General features: G+C 44.5%; 1 protein-coding gene across 1 annotated transcript; it reads right to left on the minus strand.

The window, feature by feature from the left end:
- Positions 1–26,257, minus strand: LOC118245558 (pre-mRNA 3'-end-processing factor FIP1-like). The gene is made up of 16 exons (XM_035541858.2): positions 25,964–26,257; positions 25,500–25,539; positions 22,403–22,487; positions 21,077–21,183; positions 19,696–19,754; positions 18,519–18,629; positions 15,823–15,953; positions 14,899–15,023; positions 13,845–13,950; positions 12,212–12,410; positions 10,491–10,517; positions 7,997–8,054; positions 7,343–7,398; positions 5,798–5,996; positions 3,707–3,865; positions 1–1,160 (listed from the first exon to the last, which is right to left on the minus strand). Exons 1-16 carry the CDS (start codon positions 26,055–26,057, stop codon positions 1,028–1,030), a joined length of 1,689 nt encoding a protein of 562 aa, XP_035397751.1. The 5' UTR covers positions 26,058–26,257; the 3' UTR covers positions 1–1,027.
- Positions 26,258–26,327: the final 70 nt, after the last annotated feature.

The following is a 26,327-nucleotide window of genomic DNA, read 5'->3' on the forward strand; positions in this document are numbered from 1 at the left end:
TGGAATTTGACTGAATTTATTTTGAGATCTATGGGGGAAGGAATGCATTGCACAGGAGTGTTGGTGACATCCAAATAGAAATAAGCCAACCCCATCAGGGCAAAATGCTAGATGGAACTTCACGTTCTCTAGTGTGTTAAATTATTCAGCTCAACCCTTAGTTGGGAAAAAAAAAACAACAAAAAAACAAACAAAAAAGTTAGTCAAAACTAATTAAAGAGAAACTCGTGCTCTTACTATGGGCCCTCCATTGATTTTCCACTTATGGGTGTAACACATGGTAGAACTACATTTGTAACGGATTAAAACAAAAACAAAAAAACCCCTAGGTTCAAAGTCTCTACATAGCCGGTGTAAACACACCTAACAGCTTCTCAGAGCCATCAGACCAAAGCAAGATCTCGTGACCCACCAGTAAAAGCAGTTTTCTCACATGCTGCCCATCTGGCCATGGAGAAATGAGAAGATATTTTTGTAACTCTAAAGAAATGTATTTGGGGATGAGACTTTTCACTACTAGGAACCAGACTCTAAGCTGGCTCTCAGGATCTAACTCACACTTTTCTTTGGACAATAAATTTCAAGTTGCAGTTACTGTCCTATTTTTCAAGAAAAAAGGAATGATGGTCACAAAAGAAACAAAAACAAAACAAAAAAACAACAACCTATTATCTAAATGCGTTAGTTTCAGCTGAAGCCATCCTCCATCAGAAACCATAGGATCTGATACAACAAAGTTCTCCCTAAGGATGTTTATGAGTAGAGTAGCTCAGTGCTTTATATACTAGTACGCTGTATTTTGTCTTGTATCAAAAAAACACAAAAAAAATTAAAAAAACAATGTAAGTTTAAGTTTAACTGCACATGCAGCTTCAACTCTCAAACCACTGTGACATGCTTCACTGGTCACCCAGAGTCAGTCTCCCTTCCCTTGGGAAAAAAAGAAAGGAACCAAAAAAAAAAAAACAGAACAAAAAATCACCAATGCCACGCTGGTTCAAAAGGAGCAAATCCCTCCTGAGGGCTGTTACTCCTTGGCATCCTGCTCCTCTCCCTCCTGGGCACCGTCTTCGCTGGCCTCCTTCTCCTCCTTGCTACGCTTGTTCTTTTTGTGCTTGTGACGCCGGTGACTCTCCCCCTCCTCGCTCTCATGTTGCTTGCTGTGGTGGGGAGGAAAGGGGAGAGGAAAGAGCCATCAGAGCCTGCATCAGCACTGCTCCGCCGCAGAACAGACCCGAGCACACCGACTCCACAGCACGGACAGGGACAGAGGGCTTTGATCTAGAATAAATATCAGCATCAGAAATGCCGAGGGCACCATGGTGCCAGGGAAAGGCTTTCTGGTTTCTTTGGGACGATCTGATACTGCGTGCAGCTGAACTGAGGGCAGGTAATGCAAACTGCTTGAGGAGGCTGCTTTACACCACATGCTGCATCAGCACATGATGCAGGCAGGCAGCACACTGGACAGACTGCTGTCAGTATCATTTCTGGGTAGTGTTTTATTTATTTATTTAACATAAACATCTCTGTGCCCTTCCCAATCCTAAGGGAGCTCTAATAACCTGGCCACATCACAAGCTTCACTATAAAGCACTGACGCTGCTCCGAGAAGGAAGAGTCCTAGACCTGAGAGGTGTTTGGAAGCTTTCACTCTTCTGAGCGTCCAGGGGAAATCCCTGGACCAGAAGCAAGAAGTGGATCAGTGCAGCTGGAAAAATGTGGATATCCTAATGGGAGGGCAGACCCTGCTTCCACTTCTGCTTACTCATAAATGACCTTGCACTTCACTACCGTGACACTTTAAAACTCCTCAACCAGCACTGTTTGCTGGATAACTGCAGACGTTTATACAGGATTTCTGGGAGAAATCCCAGCCAGAAGTTACTCTGACTCAGCCGTACGTGCCTGTGAGCCTTGGCCCAGTGACCACAGCCAGGTGCACCACAGGCACAGCACACCCGACACAACCCACACGTGCACAGACCAGTGTCTGCCTCCCACCCCTGGAACTGGACAGGTGGGAGCTCTGGCTCTGCCCGCTCTGGTTCTTGGTCCCTCAAGGGAGGAGATTGCTGCTGTTTTGCAAGCATGCAACTATTTCTGCTCACAGGTTTAAAACCAAGTGAGCTCTCTAGTGTTGGTGTGAAGGTTGCAGAATTAAAACAGAGCACAGAGTACAAGAAAAAGCAGATTAAATTTGTCCCAAGAAGACATACTGTCATACAGTATGGACATAGCTCCATGTGGGGACAGAGTCAAGTGCAGAGACACATCCTTCCTGCAGCTGGGATACCAGGTTAGTAGCAGACTGACTAACTGGCTGAACCACTGAAGCTCTGGCTGAAAAGCTTCTGGCTGCAAGTAATTTTTTGACTTGTTCAATAAGTGGTTTCACAGTCATTAAAAAAACAAGAGGCTGCTGCCTCTTCTCCAACACATCTTCAGCCACCTCGTGGAGAGCAATGTGGCAGTGGTTTATGCTTGAACAATGTGACTGTCCTTTAATATTTAAACAAGCGTCAGTGGTTTCCTTCAGACTCTTCTATCTGCAGTAAGGTGGGAACTACACTGAAACTCTTCCATCCACCTGCAAACATCTTAAACAGGCTCAAATCACCTTGAAGTGTCTCAAACAGGGACTCTGACATGCACTAGGAGTGGGCTTAAGCAAAAAGTATTCCTCCATTTGCTTTGGCAAACAAACACTTCTCATCCTACCACTTTGCACAAGACAGAAAGCGTCTGCATGTGGTTTAAGAAGCAAAGGAAAAGTTACCTCATTTCCAATTTAGTGCAGCAGCCCAGTTCTGCAAATCAAACTTTCAGATTCTGACACCACTTTGGTGAATTCCATTCTGCTTATACAGTCAGATAACACTAGATTTTAATTCTGAGTACAGGAAGCTGAGAAACAACCCTTAAAGCTATTGCCCTGTTTGGCTGGTATCAGCTCAGCTTCCATTTGTTTTCTGTTTAATTTTAATTATACTCCTGGCCTTTCTTTCCATCACCGTTTCCAACTTTTTAGCAATCTGTCTCTTCTTGAAAACCTATGCATCTCCTTAAGGATGAGAACAGCCTTTTGCCTCCAGTCACTGTGTAGGAGTTTTTCTGATACTAATTTCAAAAAAAGTTAATTACTTACAGAGCTGACATAAATTTCTTCTAGAAGAAGAAAGTTGAAGCACCAAAAAAATTGAGCAAGCCTGCTCAAGTCACTACCAGGACATAAACTGACATAGCAACTGAGCATCGCCTCAGACTGGAGCCCAGACCTCTTCTCTTCAGCAAAAGAACATGTAATACCAAAATCTGATGCTTCTGCTGGGGTTTTGCACTTCACTTTGTATACACGTTCTTAACACCAGGAAGAACGAAGCAGTTGTGATGTGATGTCTAGCACAGACTAACTTCTCCTTTGTGACACACTGCTGCATTTTTGTTGGCAGTGATTTGACATCCTGCTAGCTGCCTTACTGAAAACACCGAGAAATCCTCTCCCTACGATGGGCAGCTCTGCTTTCTGCTCAGGTACACGCCCGAGAGCAGTTCCTCTGCCTGGGCACTACGTCTCGGGGCTTTAGCAGGTCACAGGAAGCCAGGACGACCCAGGGCCCCAGTTCACTCCAAGAACATCAAGCTTCTTGTCTGCTGCTAATGTGTGCTCCCATTAACAGGCCGGTTCTCCCTAGGTGGCTCTTACCGCCTTGAAGACTTATGCTTGCTGCTCTCCTCTTTGTCCCTGTGCCTGCGCTCCCGGTGCCGATCCTCCCGCTCCCGGCTGCGATCTCTACTCCGGCGGTAGTCGCGCTCGAAGTCATAGCTGCGCTCTCGGCTGTAGTAGCGGTATCGTTCGTCATCACTTAAGGAGAAAAAGGAGAAGTGAGGCAGGGGCATGAGCAGAACCCCACCCTCACCGACAGTATCTGTCACTTCTTACTCTGTCAACAGGCAGAGGTATTTGTGATGCTCCTGAAAAAACCTGCAGTGATAACCCTCTGCTGCTTATCGATCCCAAGCTAAACCCAGCCCCAGTAAAGCAACATTCTCTGATTGCCTGTTACACAGCCCATACACCCAAACACCCACACGTCGTGGATTTCTTCTAGCCTCCGAAGGCTGACAGTTTACAAAGTGTGCTCTCTGGATTTGCCAAGGGAGTACCTCAACAGCAGGCATGCGGCCAACATCTCGGGGATTTTGCCCTAGCAATCCTGGAGTATGTCCAAGGCAGCCAGCTACCTTGTTCAAAAACAACAGAAACACGTTCCTCTTACCATTCTGCCTCCCCTGGTGCTGGATTTTACCTCACAACACTATTGTTCCAGATAGTCTAACTCACACAAAGGAATTACAGGTTAGGAGACTATTTCCCCCCCCCCCCATGAGTTTAAAAGCTCAAATTGCACATACTGCAATTGTGAATGTCACCGACACGGTCTTTCTGCCTACACCTTTCTGCTCAAGGCACCTCACTCAATCACCGGTGGGCATGATGTACCCCAAATTCAGATACATCCCACGCTCCCTTTCCCCCTACATTCACTGCCCTTTTCCCTATTCAAATTTTGAAAGCTGAAATTTGAAGGGTTAACAGGTCCCACTATGGGAAATAATATTCAGACTCTGAGGGAAAGGAAGTCTGAAGCATCACTCTAAGACTCGTGGAAACAAGCCAGACAAATAAATGTCCATTATAATGATCTGAGAATCCCAATGACTTACTGAGCACAACTACTTGCCCTGCTTGGCAAGCATGATCTCAGAGGCCAGCATGCTCGAAAGCACGCAGAAATGCTAACAATGTGCTCAGGAGTGCTGATCGCAGGGCTTGGCTGCAGCATGAACCCACTCAGGAAGTGTAGGAGTCTGAGCTCCTCAAACTGCAGTAAGTTTGTCTTCAGCTCTGTTCCTCCCCGCTTCCTCCCACAGTGCCCACAAGCTTAAAAGAAAGGAAAAAGTTAGGAAAACGTTACCCTGTTTGCTCACCCCAGAGGCCTGGGAGTTCCCTGAGCAGGCAGCGCCCTTTTGCCAGGAATGCGCATTCTGATCGTGTTTTGAATGACTATTGGCATTTCTGAGCCCGAAGCCTGCGAAACACTGACGCTGCTTGTGACAGAACTACCATGAGCAGCCCGGGGCAGAGCACACAAAGTGATGGGTTTAGGAAGTGTCGTCGCAGTCCAGCCTTCACATTAGCTCTCTAGATCAACACTGGGAGGCTAAAAGCCTCCTCTCCTAAGTGCTTGCAGCGCTGCTGTCGCCTGGGATCCCGTCAGCTCCCAGCAAGGCGGCGGTCTCCTGCACTCTGCTCAGAAGCGCCTGGTCTCCTGAAGGATTTACATTTCGAGGCTGACTCCTGGTGAATGGCACTCCTTGCCCTGAAAGCCTCCACAGGAGAGCTGAGCAAAGCATGGCTGCTTTTCCCTTTGATCTGACAGTTATATTTAGGAGACAAAAAGCAGCAGCGTCTATGGCCAATGTTTCACACCAAGCTGAGAAATACCGAGTAAACAGAGAGGGGCTATTTCATTCACTGGACTCACATTACAGGTGGGAGAGCAAGCGTAACTGGTTCTGCTGGGTTAAACAACAACAAAAAAAGACAAAAGAGATAAGACAGTGACACCGGCTCCTAGTTCTGGCCTCGAGTTATTGATCCGAAGCCAGACAACTCAGAAAATTGAACATATAATCCCATTCCTTGACCAAACACCACCTTGTGCTGCAGTCCAAGGCCAGAGCTCCCCACGGGGTTGCTGTGAGCAGAGGGCTGCTGAAACCCAGCACTCACTTGTTGTATTCGCTAGTGGTCGGCGTGCGGTCTCTGTCTCTCTCCCGTTCCCTCTCCCGCTCGCGTTCCCTCTCTCTCTCGCGCCTCGAGCCTGAGTACTCCCAGTGGCTGCTGCTGGAGCTGCTTGTGCCTTTGTCCACCGTCGTCACCCAGGGCGTGTGGGACGTGGAGATGGGCGGGTAGCTGATGAAACCTGAATCTGCAGCAGGAGAGAGCAGAATCCTTGTTTGCCTGAAGCATTAACAGCATCCTTCCCATGCCTCCCTCTCCGCAGAGGCCCCCTGGATGTACAGCTGAATCCAAGCAATGCCCCATTCTTGGAGACAGCCACGGCCCAGCTCCCTCCAGCACACATCTCCTTTTTTACCTTCACCAGTTTGCTAAGAACATGTGAAAGCCTGAGGAAGCAAAACCAGGTATTTAGAGATGTTGCTGCAAAATCTCCCATCCCTTACACAGCACATTAACTCAGCGCCTATGCGTCCCCATCTCTTGCTCTCTGTAGGCCCTGCTGTATAGGGCATGCTATGGGGTCTCCACCAAGAAAAACTCCAGGCCGCCCCTCCCAGACATCCTGGCTTGGAGGACAAAGGTGCCTGCAGTGCTGGGCATCCCTCTCCTGCGGGCAAGCAGCTGCGGTCACTTGGCCCGAGGCTCCTGGCCACCCTTCCAAGGTCCTGCTTCTCAGCAGCTATCTAGGGCCAAGGCTGGGGACAGCACCTGTGGATGAAGGATGCCACCTGACGAGCCCAGAGCCACCAGCATGTCCCCATCCACACGGTGGCCTGCTCAGCTGGTCCAGGGAGGTCACAGCCCAAAGCAGCACTGGCTGACAAAAAGCTGAGCCCGTGACAGCACCTGAGGCTGCTGTTTCTCAGGAAGCCCTCGCACTGCCCACTCTTCAAACCTCCCACGGAGGAGCCAGGGCGGTGAAAACGGGAGAGGACACGGGCATTGCTGGCAGGGCTGGGCGCTGCTGGCAGGGCTGTGACAGGGAAGGAAATGTGCTCAAAGCCTGGCACTGCCTCTGCCATTACAAAACAAAAGGAGACAGATGCTTGCGAGTGTGTGTAGGCAGGGTGCCTGCGTGTGCCTGTAGGCAAGGAAGGAGATAAAGTGGAGGAGGAGGGCATTCAAAAGCTCAGGGAGGAGATGTAAAGCTGATGGCTCCGCTTGTCCCTGAGGGCTGGGGGAAAAGGTAGAGAACATGAGTAAGCGTGAGCAAGTATGTGTGCAAACAAGTACAAGAAAACGGTGCTGAGGCACATGGGGAAGCTGCTCTGTTGCTGGGTACCTGCACTGAAAGCAGTGAGCTTACGCTTTGCATTCAACTAAAAAATTGCATTCATCATTGCTGCAATAAGGCTAACACTCAGCTTTCTAAACACTTCATGGTATAGTCAGGCTCTCTGTGACGTTCTAGGGACTGGGATAGTTTGGGGCACAAGCAGTTCTCAAATCAACAAAAGCATGATGCCCACGAGACTAAGTAAAGCCTGAACAGAGAGAGAAGCAGTGTGACTCTTCATTGTCTTGGGTGCTCACCTGCAGAGTTGTAGCCAAATGGAGGAGGCTGCCTGTTATTGTAGCTGGCTGGCTGGCTTTGGAGAGAGAGAAAGCGATGCAAGTTACTCACATCAGCAACCCCTTGGCTGAACTGCCCGCAGGTATGCCTGTGCTGCAAGTTCACCCCATTTTTTGTGAAGTCCTGTGGAAAATCCTCATGGGAAACCAATGTTCAGTGAAACTGTTCCACTTTGCATTGTAAATTCTCAGCAACACATACAGGTACAGTGCTTTGTCACAGCTTCTGAAACTGTTTTAACTCAACTGCTTGCGCTGCTTCACCCCTCCCTTCTGTAAATCAGGCACAGAATGCTTCCTGGGAATAACCAGGGCCGACAAAGTACCCGGAGATTCTTTTACAGAAAACATCTGGGCAAACATAGCATGTTACCAATTACTCTGCGCTACCCTACATTTTACTGACTCCTTCCCGTGTCATTAACATGACAAATCAGGGCAAGCTAGCATAATCCATCAGCACCTTGCACGGAGGTTCCCCATGGACTCCGCTCTCATCTCCAACCCCAGCCCAAGACTAGACTAAGAATTACCAACACGGAGTTTAGATCTCTCTCTCATCGCTCCGCACTATGGAGATGCTGTACCAACAGCTCACCCCAGGTGTGGTCTTACCCATCCAGCGTCGGAATGAGGAGAGCTGGTGGTGGCGCCAGAGGAGGCGGGAACAGCCCTAGACACAGCACAGAAATGTAAGTCATCACAGAGAGACCTCACAGCCTTACTTCAGGGAACAAAACTACATTGCTGTTTACAGTTAAATGCAGTTAAAGCACTTTTTTTTTTTTCTTTTACTTCAAACAAAGCCCTGTTTGAAATGTAGTATTTTTCCTTCAGGGTCATATCTCCTACCAAAATTAAAGCTCTGCAGCTGTGCTAGTTCTGTAGGGCTAGCAAAAGAAAAACAGACAAAAACCTACCTTCTATTTTGGCTTATTCATCATAAACATAAGATTAATTAAGGCATAAAATTAACCCCTACAGCCCTGTTGAAAACAGAAAAATGTGTTTTTGGGGGATGCAGACATGTTGCAACGACAGCAAAATTTTATTGCTCAACTGATTAAAATGAATGAAATGTTGTAACAAAGTGACACAGAAATAACCCATTTTTGTTTTTAAAGAAAGCCAAATTCCTAACAACATACATACTTAAAAATCATAAGACGACAGCACCAACAAGGCAGAGATTGTTGGCTAAAAGGTCTGACATTTAAAAACGGGCCCAATTTCAAACACATGAGGATTTTAAATCCAGAATCACTAGACAGTTTCTTCAGAAAGGAGAGTTAAGCACAAGTCTACAGAGGTCACTTGTAGGAGTGACATAAGCCTCAGAAGCCAGACTCCTATCCTTCAGACTGATTTGAAAGTGAGAAGGACATGCTGAGTGCTCCTAATGGAACTTCTTAAACTTCTGTCCATAACTGTAAGAAACCATGATTTTTATGAGCAGTTACCAATGCCAACAGAAGTAGGCTACCCCACCCATAGGCCTGATTTTGCATAAAAATTTCTCTGTTTACCATTAAACAACAACAACAACAAAAGAGCACACTGTACCGATGTAAAAGATAGGAGTCATCTTAACTAACTGCAGTCCTTTAGTTAAAGCTAGCAGCTCCAGGCTCCCTTTCAAGTCAACAGAGCCAGCACACCTGATGAAACTTTGGGACAATTCGTCACCTCTTTCTGTAACCCTCTAAAATGGGTGAGGAGAACCCCTCCCTAGAAGAGGGTCTCACTGCCAGCAGAAGTAGCCTGAAGTCTCGAATTCATCTAGTGGGTATCTATGCTGCAAACACACCGAAGGACTCATCTTGCCCTTAGATGCTTGTTTTTTTCTCTTTTAAGAAAGATCTTCCAATAAAATACAATGCCTAGAGCATTTCAATCACACTTGCTCACCAAGCACAAGTACTTCAAAGTGCTACTGTTATAATAGCTAGCTCTAATGGTGGTGGATCACCATCATAATAATAATTAGCAGGTACTCCCTCTCTTCTCCCTTTCCAACCCAGTTACCTGAACTGTCAGTTCTTTGCAGCAGCCTAGTCATTTCTTCTGCCTTTCTCCTCCCAAACAACTTCAATCTAAATGAACTTGACTAGCAACTGGACGCTGCAGTGTCTGGAATCAAGACCAGGATTTGCATCCAGTTTCACTGCAATAAAGCTTTCTAAATCCAAATTAACCATAAGCAGGTTCCTTTAAGTACTATGAGGAGAACCAGCTCAGAAATACTATTGTACATTGAGAGGAGCATGAAGAGTAACATTTTTAACAGAAATTTTCTCAGCCTGAGGAATTGCCCAGCTGCTACAGGTATTCCACATCTCTACTTGGGAAGCCCTGGGCAGAGCACAGACACAAAAACACGAACACAAAAGCTGTGCAACGAGTCCAACATGTCTGACAGACAGTGAGGACAAGTATATTACGTCCAAAAATGCTTTGGGTGCAGACCTTTTGCAAGTAAATGAATTAAGCGTACAGTCTAACACAGAAGCAGTGGCCTGTGGTGGCCACCAGCCTGGGACTTTCAACTGTCCGGCACCTGGTCAGAACTACTGGTACAAATAGTTTGCTACGCAAGCTGCTAAATTTCTTTTCCCTAGACTAGGCAAAACTTCTAGTAGAAAAACAACAGTTACTGCACACCAGGGAGCAAAGGCTTCCGACAGAAATGGCAATTCTTCCATTCAGCTCAGCCTCACACTCCAAATTCCTATACAAAGCATCAATTTATCAGACTTTTGCTGTGCAAGATGTCATAACAAGAACTGAACTATTTCAAATCTAATTAGGTGGTCTTTGCCACCCAAAGTTCTCCATTTCAATTTCTGGATTGGTCTTTAGTTTAAAAAAAAAAAAAAAAAAAAAAAAGAAAAGATAGGATTAAGAAACCCTACAAATTATTATTTAGGTCCAGAACACAAGATAAGCAGCTGGAGTTCAGTACTGCATTGGAATTTATTGGCCTTAGATTAATTGTGCTCTAAAATGGGTCTTGGTGTCATCCTATTTCATGTTACTTAATCCAACTGCTCAGCTAGGGCCATCTGTGCATGCAGAATCACCGCTGTTATTAGAGCAAGTTAACACCTACCTGGAATAGGACCGGGTGGTGGCAGACCTGTGGAAATAAACAAGCAAGCAAAACCAGTGAGTACAACAGGAAACGCATGTCATCTGTGTACCTCACGCTAAAGCTGAAAGCACACTTTTGAACAAGTTTCACACATTTGACCAAATAGACCGGCCAAAAAATTGGTGCAATTAAGCAGTAACTGGATTACAAACTGTCATTTTCCCAAACGACAATCTGTTTACCTTCATGTTATAGTTTTAAACGCTGCTGCCTTCATACACTGGAGAATTCCTTTTTCTAAATGTCAGCACACAAACAATTGATTTGACCTTCGGAACAAATGCAGGAGCAGGGAAGAGAACACTCTGCAGGTCTTTTTGCTTCTTTTTGTGTGCTTGTCTTTTTGCCATGTTTTAAAAAATAAAACCCATTTCTTATTCTTATATGCCAATCATCACTACGTAGTGAAATCAGACACACCAGTGAGCAACCAAAAGAACAAGCGAGCAATTTATCCACCTCCTGATTTCAACAATCATTCTAATGAAAGGCAGTAGGAGAAGCCACTGAGGTCCACGAGTACCTACTGCACTACCAAGCCTCAGATCAAAAGCTTTAACTGTTACTTCTTATTCCGTATCTTCTGCATGCAGACGCAGTGCAGAATGTAGAAGCTACTGTGTGATGTGCTCCTGGTGACTTCTCAATAGACTGGCTGCTGCCTACAGGACCAGAGAAAGCCCAGAACGTGGTCTCTGCTTCACCCCTGATGCACCATTTAACCCAGAAGCAAACCTGAGTTATTAACGTGCACAGAAGAGGCAGTGAAACTGTTCTATAACATGGTGCTCAAGAAAAGAAAATAGGAAAAAAAAATAAAAAAGCACAGAAATGTTACCTCAGCTATCTCTACAGGTTTTAGCACTCAGACTGTAACTGCAGGGGCACAGGACTTACCTTCAGTGTCTCCTCAAGCTCTTAGCTTAACACAAACTCATCTGGTTATTGGTAAGGCCATGCAAACGTGCCAGTGCTGGGGACTGACCACACGCAATGGGCCAGAACCCATGGTAAAGACCTCATTTACATTGTTAATATTTTGCTGTTTAATGAAGCATCACCGTAAAGTCCACTTATAAGACACTTCTAGGAGCATCATCATGCAGCGGCAGTAGGTACAATAAAATGCACAGAAACAAAAAGATACATTTTTTTTTTTTTTTGGTATTTCAAGGCATAAACCAACCAAGAATTGACCTGGATTAGGAGGAAAATTCTTTGTTAGAGATGCTGTCGCAGAATTCTCAGTTCCAGCATCTTCCTTGAAGCATTTGGAATCAGTCAGAGCCAGACAGGATCCTGTATTAAACAGCCTGCTGGTCTGGCACAGGGCAGCAATTCTTGCTTTCTTAGCCTCCTCCACAGATAAACAAGAACCCATTTCTTTATCAATAAAGCTAAAGGATCCATAGCATCCAAAGGCTCCTCACAGAAACAAAGCCTGGAGTTTTTTTCAAGGAACAGCTGTCATTTTTTTTAAATATTCAAGGGTTGAAAAATATTAAATATTTAAATGTTCAGCTGAAAAGGCAGATGGGGATGCTGAACAACAGCCAAGTCTAAGGACCTGTTACCTGACTGCCTCATAGCGTTTACTGATTAAACCCTTATTTGCTCCACACCTGGGATGTCCTAACTTGCGGCCTCAGACTGCCGCAAACTGCTGTGTGAACACGTACCTGGAGGATGCAGTGGAGGTGGAACAGAAGTAACTGGTGGAGGAGGGTGGAGGAAGTGTGGTGGAGGTGGCCCGGCGAGTGGGGGTGGTGGTGGGCCTGCTGGTGGTGCAAATGGCTGTTGCTGAGGGGGCTGCTGGGGCTGCGATGGTTGCTGGGGCTGCTGTGGGGGCTGTGGCTTACTTCCGTGGTCTCCTAGAACCTTGGAAGGCAGAGGAAAGAGAAGACAGCATTTTAACCTCTTTGCTCCCGCAGCTAGGGCCTCACTGTGCTGGCATAAAGGGAGCATTTCACCAAAACAGTCATCGTGATACCTAACAGGATCAGGCTATGCTAGACCCAGGGGTAACATCCTTTGGGGAGGAAGGAAGGTCGATCAGAGCAAGAAATATGCTTCGAAAAGTATCTTAAGCAGAACAGCAACAAGACTAGATTCAAGCTGTACGCATAGCATAACTGCAAGATGGTTGAACATTTCAGTGTTACAAACACCTTTTGTTCCACTGCTGAGTGACTGAATTAATCCTCAAATGGACTTCACTCCTGCACAGGCTTCAACTTCAGAGCAGCCAGCTTTCACGGTGACATTGCAGTGCTCCCTATTGGTCATGTTTTTGTTCTTTTTTAAATCCAGTTTGTCTTTCACAAGGGCAACAAGAGTCCACATTCTGCTCAAGACTGTGCCCATGTAGGTCAGAGGAAACATGGATTCACATTTCTGACAAAAGTAGGTCACACGTGAGCTACACGGTTGAAGGAATGATCAATATGCAGAGATACCAGAATGACTTGGACATGCAGGTATAAATACCTGTAGGTGAGAGCAACAAAAACCATTTCCCAGCAAACTTTCTCTTAAACTCTTTATTGGGCCACTGTTGGTAAAAGTTGGAGAACTGACCACTAAAAGTAATCAGACCACAAAAACACATGTAAAAACAGGAACAGGAATTGTGTCTAGGGGAAAGGTTCTGAGAGAGAGAGAGAGAGAGAATGAATTAGGGATGGTTAGTAGGAGAAAGGTGGTTAAGAGATGAGTTCTTGCTAAAGAAGCCTACCAGAACATGACGGACACACACTGGACATACAAGATCAGAACTGGATCCAGTCTGAAGCCCCAGGCTTTTATTTCTTTTAAGATCCAGTAACACTGGGCCACCCTGAATCTGAAGTGTGGGCTGTGTCTCATGATGCTTACTCTGAATGTTACTTCAAAGTAAAAAGAAACGCAAGCCCCATGTAGTTCTCCACTGCAGAACTGGAAATTCCAAACCAACAGTGGTGGGGCAGCAGAGTGGAAGGGGATAATCCACAGAAGAGCCTCCCAGCTACGCACCCTGAGGATGAGAAAGGGAACTCGGCCCTTACCGAGGGGGAAGGCTAGCGCTTGAAAGGACAAACCCTAGCCCCTAGCAAGGTAAAGCTTTTAACAAAGAAGTTAAATCAACCCGCAGAAAGAAGCAATACACGCATACATCTCAACAGGGGTATACTATAGGTAACAGGGATATACTACCTACTGCTTTCTAGATGGAAACAGTGACAGGGGAGGTCAGGAATACACAGACGTTTGCTCAGGGTTCACCAAAAGTGCGGTAAAAATCAGAAATTTGTCAAGACAGCTCAAAACATTTACCTGAATTGGGTTTTCCTCAGAGGCATGCTTATCACGTCGTCTTCCTTCTACTCTCCTAATTGTGCCTGCCTGGCCACCAATCACATCAATTGTCCCACCCAGCTTCCTGGTACAAAGCAGATGCATCTTTTTAGGCTCAAAGACATTACAAGACCAAAGGCTCTACTAACCTTGTGTCAGTACTTTCTGCTAGTTGAAATGGACAAAAACGCTGTATAGTTCAAATACCATCAGCGTCTTTATAGTGGTGTGGATTTTTGAAAGTCTAGGAGAGACGCATAACAACTGGAAAAAAAACTGGCCAATTTGATGACACTATGAACAGCAACAGAAATGCTAGCTAAGTGCTTATATGCAAACAAAATATGAAAAGCTTTAAAGCTTATACTCAAAGCATATAGTTGGTTGTCTCTCAGGCAAAGCTTTATTTGGAAAAAGGAAAGCTGGGATGCAAGAATGATTTCTGCAAGATAGTTTGCAAAAGACATAACGTGAATAAAACAACAGAAACAGAGACCTCAAAGCCATTGCCTTTCTGGTTTCACATAGCGTTTTTCTGAAGTTTTTGATTAAAAACCAAAAAAACAAAGAACAAAAAAACACCACCTCACAAGGTCAAAGTGATTTTCCCTGCAGAGGCTGCCAATCAAAATGACTCAATCATTTTGCTTTGTCCAGCCTTGTGGATCTTCTCATTATAGGAAGAGACAAACTAGCATGCATCTAGCAGTGTAGTGCACAGGTTCAGAAACCAATAGCTCCTCTCATCAGCTGCCAAACATGTAATTCACTTCCACTTAAAGGCAAAGATTAACATCGTGGGAGTAAGAATAAGCCAACTAAGCACAAGCAGCTAGCAAGGAATGCCCTCAAAGCTGACAGATTTGCCTTTTTTCTCCTATCCCAGAGATGTGCCCCTTCAGCTGGAATACAGGTGTCCCTCCCCATATAACACCAAACTGGGGATAACCCAGGTATCTATACATGTAGGTGGGAGGAGCAACTTTGTGAAGAACACAGTGCACCCAGGCTTTATGTCTGCGTCATCTCTTACCTATTAGGAGGAGGCCCAGCTTTCATGCGTCCTCCCACCAGAGCCAAGAAGTCTGTTTTGAATTCTGTTTTGATGATATTGTTTTCCACTTCTTTTTCAGCATTTCCTGTTCTTCCTTGCTGGACCTAAGGAAGGAAAGAAATAACACACAGGTCAATACTTTACTTTCAACCCAACAGAGTATCAGAGATGAAATCTCACTGAAGATCTCCACCGAGAAACAATCACAGGGCTCTTGCAAACAAGAAACCTATTCTACAGTCAAAGAGGCAGACATTTCTGTAAACTAGTTGGCTACGACAACCTGTTGTCCGCTTTTTCCCATTAGAAGTCCAGAAGTTTAATAATCTCACGTTCTGTTTCACATAGTCCTCAAGTCAAAACTGAAAATAGTAATACTTGCTCAGCTCATTGGTTCAAGTTCAGATTAACAACTGCTGGCCAGCTGGTGGACTTCTGCAAAGGCTGGTGTCCCAGGTAGCCACCAAACATGAAATGCAGAACTGCAACAATCTGCACAACTGCATCAGTCAACAGCAAAACAGCCATAGATACCCAGTTTCACTCAGACCAACCTTGAAATCATAGTTCCATCAATTCTACTCTCCTATCCACAGCATCTCCCAGCCAGACACCCCTACAGCTGGGTAGCTTCAAAGTCAAGTAGGAATTCACTCCAGTCATGCTGCTCTGGTGGTTCAAACCTGCCGGGCTGCTGGAGCTGTTTGTTCCACAGAGGAAAGATTTTTAGCACAGAAATCTAATCTTTAAAGATATATTTTTGTATTTCTCATTGCTGAAATGAACAGTGAACAGTTCAGTGTTAAGCTGCCTTGTGTTGTTATACTCTCACCTCTGTGATTACAAAAACACAGGCCCAGTTTTATTGTAGCCATGCGCAGGAATAACACATCAATCACCTACCGTGATCTTATTTTCAGTGCTGATGGGAGGAGCAGGATCCAGCCCAAGCTGAAGCCGTCGCTGCTTCTCACAATAAGCTTTCCATGTTTCTTCATTGAATCCGTAATTAAAGTAATCAGAGAGATCAGCACCTGACAAGGCAGCAGAGGTTAATATTGGGATTCTGGCAGGCTCACATCCCCAAATCGTCCTTTAACATCTCAAACGAAGTTAAGAAAACAAGTCTTTATTTACAGACTACAGCTTACTCTTCATTTCATTCTGTCAGAAAGCTGCTGTGTGCCACAGCTGAGACTGCTGCATCTTGGGGTGCGAGGGGGACTACAGCCAAAACAGCAGTGGGACTATTTGGGACACAGAATACAGCATGTATGCAGGCTATTAAAAGAGATGCTTATGACCAGTTATTCATCAACTGGATTTTTTCAGACTGGTTTCCTGCAATTTCTAAATGAGCTGAGTCTTAGGAAAGCACATGAACAACAATTCCAGTTACCACCATGAACATGGGATGGTGCCGCAGAACCTTTTTCTTGGTGAAGCTCAGCCAGCATGTTTTGCTCCTGACCAGCACTGCCCTTGGATCTGAGCAGAGACTGTGGGGCTCAGCCATTTGATGAAATGGGACTAAAGATTATTATTATTATTATCCATAGAGCTCATACTACACATGTAATTACAGTTCAGTCACAATCCTATGTCCTTTCAAGATTGTTATCTTACTTTGATATTCAGTCTCCTGTAAAACGTACCATTTCAGCATGAACACTTCTGAGCAAGAGAGGTGGCCACAAACTGTGTGCCAGGAAAAGGTAGATGTAGAGGAACAAACACAGCTGCGACTGTAAGGCAGCCCTCACAGCAGGAAGTGTTATGCAGCACCTCCTAGCCCTGTTGAAGTGTCCCCCACACATCCCCCTTGCAAAGGTATTCCTAGCCAGACTGATTCTAAAACAAGCAGCCGATCCAGGAGGGCTAAGCAAAACACTTCGGGCAAGCAAAGGTTGGATCTATCCAGCGACGTTTATCTTCTCAGTAGGCCACTCTTCCTGTTGTGCCACCCAAACATGCAAATTTCACCAACACAGACTCAGCAGCATGACATTTACATATCTATTTTATCAGCCTTTATTTCAGCCCTCTATCAGTTTTTCCACACCGTATTTCTTCCTCTCCCTCACGTACAGATACCAACCTGCTGAACAATTAACTGTAAAGGATATAAACCTGAAAGGCTGTTGAGTAACAAGCTACTTACTTGCCATCTAAAATAAACTTACGGGCCACACCTCTGCAGACATCGTCCCTCTATTCACACTTCAATACTGTTTTAAGGCTAGCTGGCTCCGTTTTGGTCCAGGGATGTCAGCATGACCACAATCATTTCCATGCTTTATCTCTGAACTTCACTTCCTTGTTTTCCTTCTAACTTCTTTTCTTCCTAGCCCCCTTTCTCACATCACAATCAATGGGAAATCCCCTGCAGAAGAAAGGCTACGTTTTCTATTATGTCTGTACTAGCTACTATTAATCACAGAGCGCTTACGGCTGCTTTGATACCGTGACACATCAATGTAGTTATTTGCACTGCTATGCGCTGATGCCCTTCATTTCAGGTCAGCAAGAAATATCAAAAACATGCCCCAGACAACCTTATAAAAGTACTACTTACAAAACATGGTTATATTTCTGAAAGACAAATAGTGTACAGGGGCTGGTGGGGAAAAGGATTATTTCTGAGAAGAGGCGAGTGGATTTTATGCGTTGGCTAACATTTTGTTAAACATTTTATTAGATTAGCATAGCAAAAATTTGGATCTCTTTAGCTTTTTCATTTTTATTTCTTCTGAATTTGATACAAGAGATTATTTGTAGTATCTTACAGCTGTCATACAAGAGTTGCTTCCAAGGAGAAATCTCCCTAACACAAATGAGGAAGACAAAAGAGACCGTGTATGTAAGAGACCAGACTGTATGCTGCCTAGATAATATTCTATAGACGTGAGAAGTGGTGACTGCTTACTAACAGTCATACACCTCGGTGCAGAATCTCGTAAAGAATTAGGCACTGCTGCTTTTCTGAAAGAAAAATCCTAGCCTTGTCAGAGTAGAAAATGTTTTCTTCTCCTTCAGTCAATGGTCTGGAGCAGGAAAATTCAATAGCAAAAGCCTGCTTCCCATTATCTGTGGCTACGCGGTGATTCCCACCTCTGCCCTCTTCTTGGGGTACTTTCCCCAGGGCCCAAGTGAGAAGGTTGCACAGGGGTGGCTGTGAGCTTGGCCCCGGTATGACAGAATAAGCAAGCTGCTGCATGTGAAGAGGTGACCACATGTCACCAACAGCCAAATCTTTACCCCACTCGATTGACTTTAAGGCCAACAAACTCTATTGCATTGGTATCAGCACAATGTTTTCTGGAACTAGTGAATTAATAAAATTGAGCAATAAAAAAAAAATTGTTCCCTTTAGGAATGGAAATTAATAGAGTAAATGTAACCCAATTGTAGGTAAAAGCATGGCCTGATCTATCAGTAGACGTCACCAGTTGTCTAGACAGGCATCAGAGGCTGAGCAAAATAAGTTCTTCAGGCTTCCCCCTTCCTTGGCAGCAATAAATGAACAGGAATTACACGTACAATTACAAAGACAACTAAAACTGCAGAAAATATTTACCACAAGAACTGTGAGGCCCCACCTGGTTTCCTCCATGGTTTGTCTTCAAATGAATCTAAATCCACTTCTATAACAGGCAATCCATTTATATTCCCTGCGGCATCTAAATCAATACCTTTGGGCTGCAACTTGGCTTTGGAGAGAGAGAAACTGTTACTACCTTTAATGCAATGCCTTTAATCCACTAATTTGCTGAACAGATTACTCCAGTTAAAAAACAGCACTACTCTGAATTCAGTGCTGGCTTTACAACATGTAGGTAACCACAATCAGGTTTTTAATAAAAAATATTTTAGTCACTCTAAAAATAAATAGTCAGGGTATACCGACTGCACTTGCAGTTGCACAGCAGAGAGGCAAATTCAACACAGACTGGTACAACAGACAAACGGAATAAATTATTACAGCATGCATGCTATTTACTCTGAATGAACGAAAAAACTTTATTCTTCTCCCCAGGCAAAATATTTATTTTTCCCTCCCAAGACATGCACATTTTCTTAAAACAAAAGACTTTTTCAGGATCAGTCTTAAGAAGACAATGTATTCACTGGAGTCAGCAATAACCCACTGGGCTCAGAATCTCCAAGGGGAATTTGTGCTCGTCTCCTCAGTCAGAAGATGTGTCATTTGCATAAAGAAATTAATGGAAGGAAGTTTATGAAGCCCACAGGACAGTCTCACATACGAGGAAGGACAGAATCCAGGTCCCAATATACTGTACAAATTAAACTGAATGGAGAGGAAATTTCCATCTGCAGGTGTAGGCACAGGTAACACTCAAGGCCAGTCTGTTTCTTTATTTTAGTATCTTATGCTGTGAGCAGCACCGTATGTTGACCGTAAAGTTATTCTTCAGGCAACATAGAATGTTTGGCCCCCGTGCAACAACATAGCTTAGAAATATTCTGGTTTTTGACAACAGAAGTATTAATCAATGTAGATTATTCCAGTTTAAACAGAATTATAGTCAGCTGGTTCAGTGATCGCTAATCAAATCAATCCATTGCACCTTGAACACCCAGGCTGCCCCAGGAATCCTTAGCTTTAGGGAAAGCTATTTATTATTCCTACTTTACATCAGATTCACTAATTTCATATCCTTCTGAACAGAGAACAAGATTTGCAGCTGTTCCAGCTGTCATTGCCAGAGAAGTGAAATACTGAAAAAATGTGTAGGATAAAAATGAGAGCAATACCTGAAGCTGATGCTCCATAGCCTCTACCCGTTTTTAAGTTTAGATTCATAGGAGTTCCCCTATATGGAAAAGAATCACTAGATTGGTATTCAAACAAATTATTTAGAGGTTTTCACAGAAAATACATTCAAGTCCTGACATCCTTCAGAAGACACTTTGTTCACTTGGGTTTATTGATGCCTCTCTGCGATTTTTAATACTAAGTTGGAACACCTTAGGAAATGGCCTCAAGTTGCACCAGGGGAGGTTTAGGTTGGATATTAGGAAACATTTCTTCACTGAAAGGGTTGTGAGGCATTGGAACAGGCTGTCCAGGGAAACGGTTGAGTCACCACCCCTGGAAGTATTCAAAAGACTGTGTAGACGTAGTGCTTAGGGACGTGGTCCAGTGGTTGACTTGGCAGTGCTAGGTTAATAGTTGCACTTGATGATCTTAGAGGTCTTTTCCAACCTAAATGATTCCCTGATTTACCGTGATTCTCCCTAATGCTAACGCTTGAAACCCAGGAAACATGCCTATAGACTAACATCATAATACACGAGGGTTGTCTTTATCAAGAATGAAAATGTATTTCACAGAATGGTTGTTAACCTTCTGCTCAGGAACTTGCCCAGAATTATTCAAATGGAACAGAACAACACGGAAATTGAAGCTGCACCTTTATCACAGAATGAGGAAAGAAAGGTATATGAATCAGATTTCAGAAAGGTTGTCTGCAAAAACCTAGTGAACTGCTGACAGAATGGATGGAGTATTACTATTCAGGGTAATCCACCAGGCTCATACCACCTCCACCACAAGAGAAGGAAATTATCCATGAAATAAAAAAAAATAGAATGTGCTGCAAAGCATGTGCAAGTCATTTCTTTAAGAATAAGGCTGCTAACAGCAAGCAAAAAGGCTGTATTATTATTTTTATTGAGTGCAAATTAGGTCTAATTTTAAGTCAGTGACAGCAGTTCCTGGTTTGCAAATTCAGCCTCACCATTTCTGAATCATGAAAAATCAGAGATCTGAAATCAGTCAGTTCACAGCTTTTGCGAATTCTTAACAACACAGACTTTGCTTCTTGAAGTTTTCACAGATGATAAGTTAAATATAACTTTCCAACTTTGACATTGCTTGATCAAGCAATAATAATTACTTAGCTCGTTTTCCAACAACAGCTCCATGAATTATCATTCCAATTTTATGGGCCGATTTTCCAACAAGCAATTACAGGACAGAACCGCCCATCAGCTTCTAACCCCAGTCCTGCATTCTGGCCATTATTCCCATGTCTCCCACAAGACAGGTTAGTTCTCATCCCTACTTTCAATCCCAATCAATGTGCTAGACCTACTTTGGATCAAAAATTGTCACGATAATTGCAATACATACATGTACGATGGTGCTCCCGTTTTAATATTGCCAATAGTAACTTTCACGTCATCATCATCGCTATCGCTATCACTGTCTTCTTCATCATCTTCACCACTTGGAAGGGCCTTGCAATAATAAAAACACACAGGAACTTATTAATACATGAAACTGAGAAGTTTCCCTGGACAGTAATTCAAATCTTACAATGCTCGTATGATGATGTTACAAAGAATGATTCTGATATAAAGACATCGTTTTCTATTGCACTCCAAGGCTTTATAAAGTTGCCAATGGACACAAAACATGGAAGTAACCAACCTTCAACATAAATAGACAGGTGGCCATGAAAAAACTGCTGTCCTTTGAAGAGGTGACCCTCGATGAGAACCAAGTTAAGATTTCTCAAGGTGGGACTAGTTTAATCTCAGTTCAAAGAACTGCAACACATCCCACAGCTCCCTTCCCCTACTTTCTTCAGAACAGCTAGCAGTGTCCTGACACACCTCCTTCACCGGTCCATGGTCAAAGCATAAAATTGCAAACAAAGTCATCAAAATATATTCACCAGCCTTCTCCTAAGGACCTTGGACCAAATATTCTCTCACTAAAATCTTTGCAGTAGGAAGCTGCTGAAGAGCTCTGCTTGGCTTATTCAGCACATTGAGTTCCTTAACTTTACACAAGATCAAGAAAATACCCTTACTGCCGGCACACAAGAGCAACAGAAGTCTTCCAGATACCCAGCAGTGCAGTTTTGTAAGATTCATGAGCTGAATTAACACTTTGTCACTACAAAATGGTTATGGGAAAGGTGTTCTCAACGCTCCCTCCTTTTCCGTGGCACACAGGGTTGTCAGAACTCTCCACAAGCCCTCTCGATACACCCCAGTGGCAGAAAATGAACCCACCAAAAAGAGTGAAGGGAGTGGAGGAACAAGTCTCCTCCTACACACTCAGCAATGAGCCGAGGTCTAAGGAAGAATCAAGTCTAGACCCCCAGCAATCCCAGGACTTTGGGCCTTCTATGCCTGTGTTTTCTCTATTTTACTGACCCCAAAGTCATATTAAATATTGAGCTGGAGGCAACATCATGCTCTGCTCTTCCTTTCAGACTGCAGCATCAGAAGCCTTCCTTTGCAGCTTCAGGGGGCATAAGCAATACTTAGACCAAGTACTGCTGTGCAATATTGCTTCCTGTATGCAAGAAGCCACTATCAGGACACTGCAACAGTACAAATGTCACGTGTCAGGCAGCAGCACCAGCATCTTTACACACACATCTTTTTATCCATGAGTATTTACAAGCAGGATAAGTATGTCTACCGTTTGCAGTGGAACACATACATGTTGTGACATCTCTCGGTCTTCATTGCTGACAGGCCGGTTCTCCTGAGGAGCATCTTGCAAAGGATGAGAAGATTCTGCGTGTCTAGTAAATGCAACAGATAAAAAAAAGTAAGTGCACAAGCCTGATCTAGAGGTTTAACTACAAACATTTCTAATGCATTTGTCCAAGTGACTTTCATACAATGGCTTTATTCATGTAGTGTGTTTATTCTGCTGGCAGTTAGCTCAAAAACATGACAAAAAATTAATCATCCTTGCTTGGCTTTGCTTTTGTTGGGAAGAGTAAGTTTAGTGCTTCCAAAGAATGCCAGACAGGCAGCAAGCCTGCCTACCCCAACACCACTCAACAGCTAATATACGTGGCAGCTGTAATACCTTTCAGTTTTGGTTCAGCACAATCACAACTGAGAGGAGTAAGACCGTAACTAAGTGTCCACAGCATAAACAAAACCTCATCTTGTCCTAAGGCTGCTAATAATTACACGCGTCTAGTAAGGAATAAGGACATTTCTCCAGTAGATATTAGAGAGAGAATGATTTTAGTCTTCCTACAAATTGCTTACATTGCATTTTAACTGCTCATTATTGAAGAAACAATGGACAAGTTTGCACCCAACCTCTTCATTCCTTACAGGTTTGTCCTAATGCAACAACAGCCAGTTTCAGATTTGCCTCCAATTAAAGAGTTGGTACCAACGTTAACATTGTTTAACGCATTTGCCAAGCAAGAAAGTCAGACTGGCATACACACGCTAGAAAAGAGTATGCTGAATGCTACAAAACTAGAATACGAAGAGTGGTCATTCTCTCATATCATAAGCAAAACCCAGTAGAACTTCAAAATAATTCTGGCTTTTCAAGAGACTATTGCAATAGCCCAAGCCCAGGAAACTCAGTTCTGCCACCAGTGCTTTGTGGAAAAAAAAAAAAAAAAAAAAAAAAAAAACTTTGCTATTAATTTTAAAGCCCATATTGGATAATAAAGATACACAAGATTATCTTCAATAAGAAACATGTCACACCTAACAGAATCCAAACACTGGTCAGATTAAAGCCATTTCAGAGGCTGCAGGAAAGGAGACACCAAACAGGTAAGCCAAAGATCACACTAACACAACTCAGACAGCAGTTATTGGACATAAAAAAGGACGACAACAACAACAACAGACAAGAACAATGTGAGCAGTCACTGAAGCTCCCAAACCGCAAAAGCCCCATGCACAAAGAACTTCAACAATCAAGCCAAGATCAAAGAAGATGGATGAAGGTTCAGCAGCTGACCAAGGAAACACAGGTCCCATTTTTGACATGTTCCTGAGGTGATAGTTGAAAACACGTTCAGTTATAAAAATTAGCAAAGATGTCTAAGAGAAACATCAGCCTCTAGAAGTATTTCAAAGATACAGGCTATTGCACAAGGACCAGAAGATGTACCACTGCAGGAAATTTCACAGATGGCTCCAAAAACTTTCGCATTTTGTTTGCCACATCCAAGCAACTTGTAACATTGACCTCAACCCCAGAATTTTGTTAAGAATCCAAGATAACTGAATTAGGGAAGAGTGACAAGCATTACCTTCAGCTTCAAGTCACATGAAGTATCTGTGGGTGTGCATTAAAATTTATGAATCGGAGTTCAAATAAACATTTGCTAAGTAACAGTTCTTCCCTAACCTGCTTGCTTCCCAGGAATGAACAATCTGACAGGGCCACAGCCATCAGCTGCATGCAAAGAAATGCCATAGCTGTTTAATTTCCTTGGGATGCCAACACAAACCCCATTCATTGCTGACGTAACAGCATCCTGCACAGGCTGCTGGTATTCAGAGCATCTTTTAGGCTAAGGACTGTTAATGGGTACTGGGTCCTGTCCTACACTAATTTCTGCTTCATGGGTAGAGACATGAATGATAGCTGCTAACAGCGTAGCAAACAGTTATTTTCTTAAAGCATCCCACATGTCTTAGTTTAGGAAGATATGCATTGTGCGACATAGGGTAGGGAGAGTGCGCTGGTGTGTGACCACTAATTCTTTGCTTCCACATGTTTTGCAGTGTTACTCCAGATGTAGTGCTTAGGGTTGTTGGAAACGCAGACTGTAAATCCCGTTTTTAAGATAAAATTATATGCAGAAGAAAAGGTCAAGGAACAATAGTTTCAAGCAAGTTATCAGTGAATTTCTAAACTAAAGGTTGTTCCTTCTCACAAAGCTCATTTTGATGTTTTTGGTAAACATTTACCACATCTGCCTAAAATTTATTTTTGGACAATTTGTTATATTCCGTAGGCACAGGATTCTTACTCCAGAAGTGGGATAGCATCTGTAACAATGTCAGAAATTCCAGATATGGGATTTACAATGACCTTAAAGGACAGTAAACATGACACTGAACTTGTGAAGGTACTGAGCACACAGAAGCTCAGTGAACATCTACTCTTCTGAAAACCACTTTGTACTTAAAAACAGCAAACAGAGCATCTCTGATGAGAGAAAACTCTGCTGGTGCAGAACACGCTGCCACAACTATAAGGAAGTTATGGTTGAGAAAAGCAGGCAATAAATAGTTCCATACACAGAAAGCAATACTGACCGTTCAGTTATCCCCAGAGCTTTCTTTTTTTTTCATGGTTTGGTCTTACCCAAACCATGTACTTCATAGACCTCAAATCATTTATTGATTTGATCACGTCAAGATTTTAACCTAAGGCTCAAGGCTTTTAGCTTTTCCAGGCTAAAGCACATGCCACAGTTTTAACACCACCAGGCCAGCACAAAGTCCCACCCCCAAGCCACCCTCTTTTTCCTGCGAATTAAACTGGAAAACAGACCTGATTTAAACCTAATTTTGGGGAAAAAAGGGGGAGAAAGAGTTAGTTTTAGCTTAAGTCAATTGACTAACCCAGTTTGTCTTCCAGACGTGTAAATGCTGTGCTGGGCCAAGGCTGGCAGCTGGGGATGACCCTATGGGATGGGAAAGGGATGCTGCTTCTGGCAACAGCTCTGGTCTAAGGCGTTCATCATGCTACACTGCGCACAACACGATCTTCTATGTAACACAGAGTCTTACAATGAATAAACAGCCTCTGGACTTACCCAGAAATTGGTCCATCTTCTTGCTTGCCAGTGGTGTCGTCTGCAAAAACAACAATAATAATAAAAAGCAAAGTTAGTCAAGTGAGGGGAAGAAGGCTGAGCTTCAGTACAAAACGCGTCACGGCTAACGAAACGCCTAGGAGTGACAGGGTGGTGTAACCCCAAAGTTCTCCCTATGATAAATTTCAACGAGAAGGAAACAAAGCCTGTCTGCACAAGTCCCACAGCGCGGAGAGCTGAATTTGAACTACGCATCCGAAGCCAGGGCACGAGCAAAGGTAAGCATCACACAAGGAACTTCAGTCAGGTCTTCAGGGAGTTTTAAGGCGCCAGGGGAGAAGAAATAAAGGGATTTAAGCGGGGAAGCCCGCGGGGAAGCCGCCCGCAACCCTCGGACACACGGCAGCCCGGGGGTCCCCCTGCTGACGGCCCGGGGGCCATGAGGGTGTCCCGGCGGTACCTACCTCCGTACAGCCAGTGCTCCTCGTCCTCCTCCGCCTCCAGCGGCGCCGCGCCCTGCACCGCGCCGGCCGCCGGCGGCTCCAGCTCGGTGGCCATGGCCGCCGGGGGGCTGAGGGGAGCGGGACGACGACGACGAGGAGGAGGAGGGCGAGCAGCGGCCTCCCCCGGGCCCCGCTACGCTCCCGCCGCGGCCTGAGGCGAGGCCGCGCATCCGCTGCGCCCGGCGCGGGGTGGGGAGGGCCGCGGGCGGCGGGCTATGGCGCCGCCATGGCTCCTGCTGCGGGAGGAGGCCGGCGGGCCCCGGCCCTGGCGCCGCCCGCCCGCCGCCACAAAAGCGGGGCCCGGCGCTGAGGGGAAGGGGAACGG

The sequence above is a fragment of the Cygnus atratus genome, chromosome 13 (genome assembly GCF_013377495.2).
Source record: "Cygnus atratus isolate AKBS03 ecotype Queensland, Australia chromosome 13, CAtr_DNAZoo_HiC_assembly, whole genome shotgun sequence".
In the NCBI taxonomy this organism is placed as follows: Eukaryota; Metazoa; Chordata; class Aves; order Anseriformes; family Anatidae; genus Cygnus; species Cygnus atratus.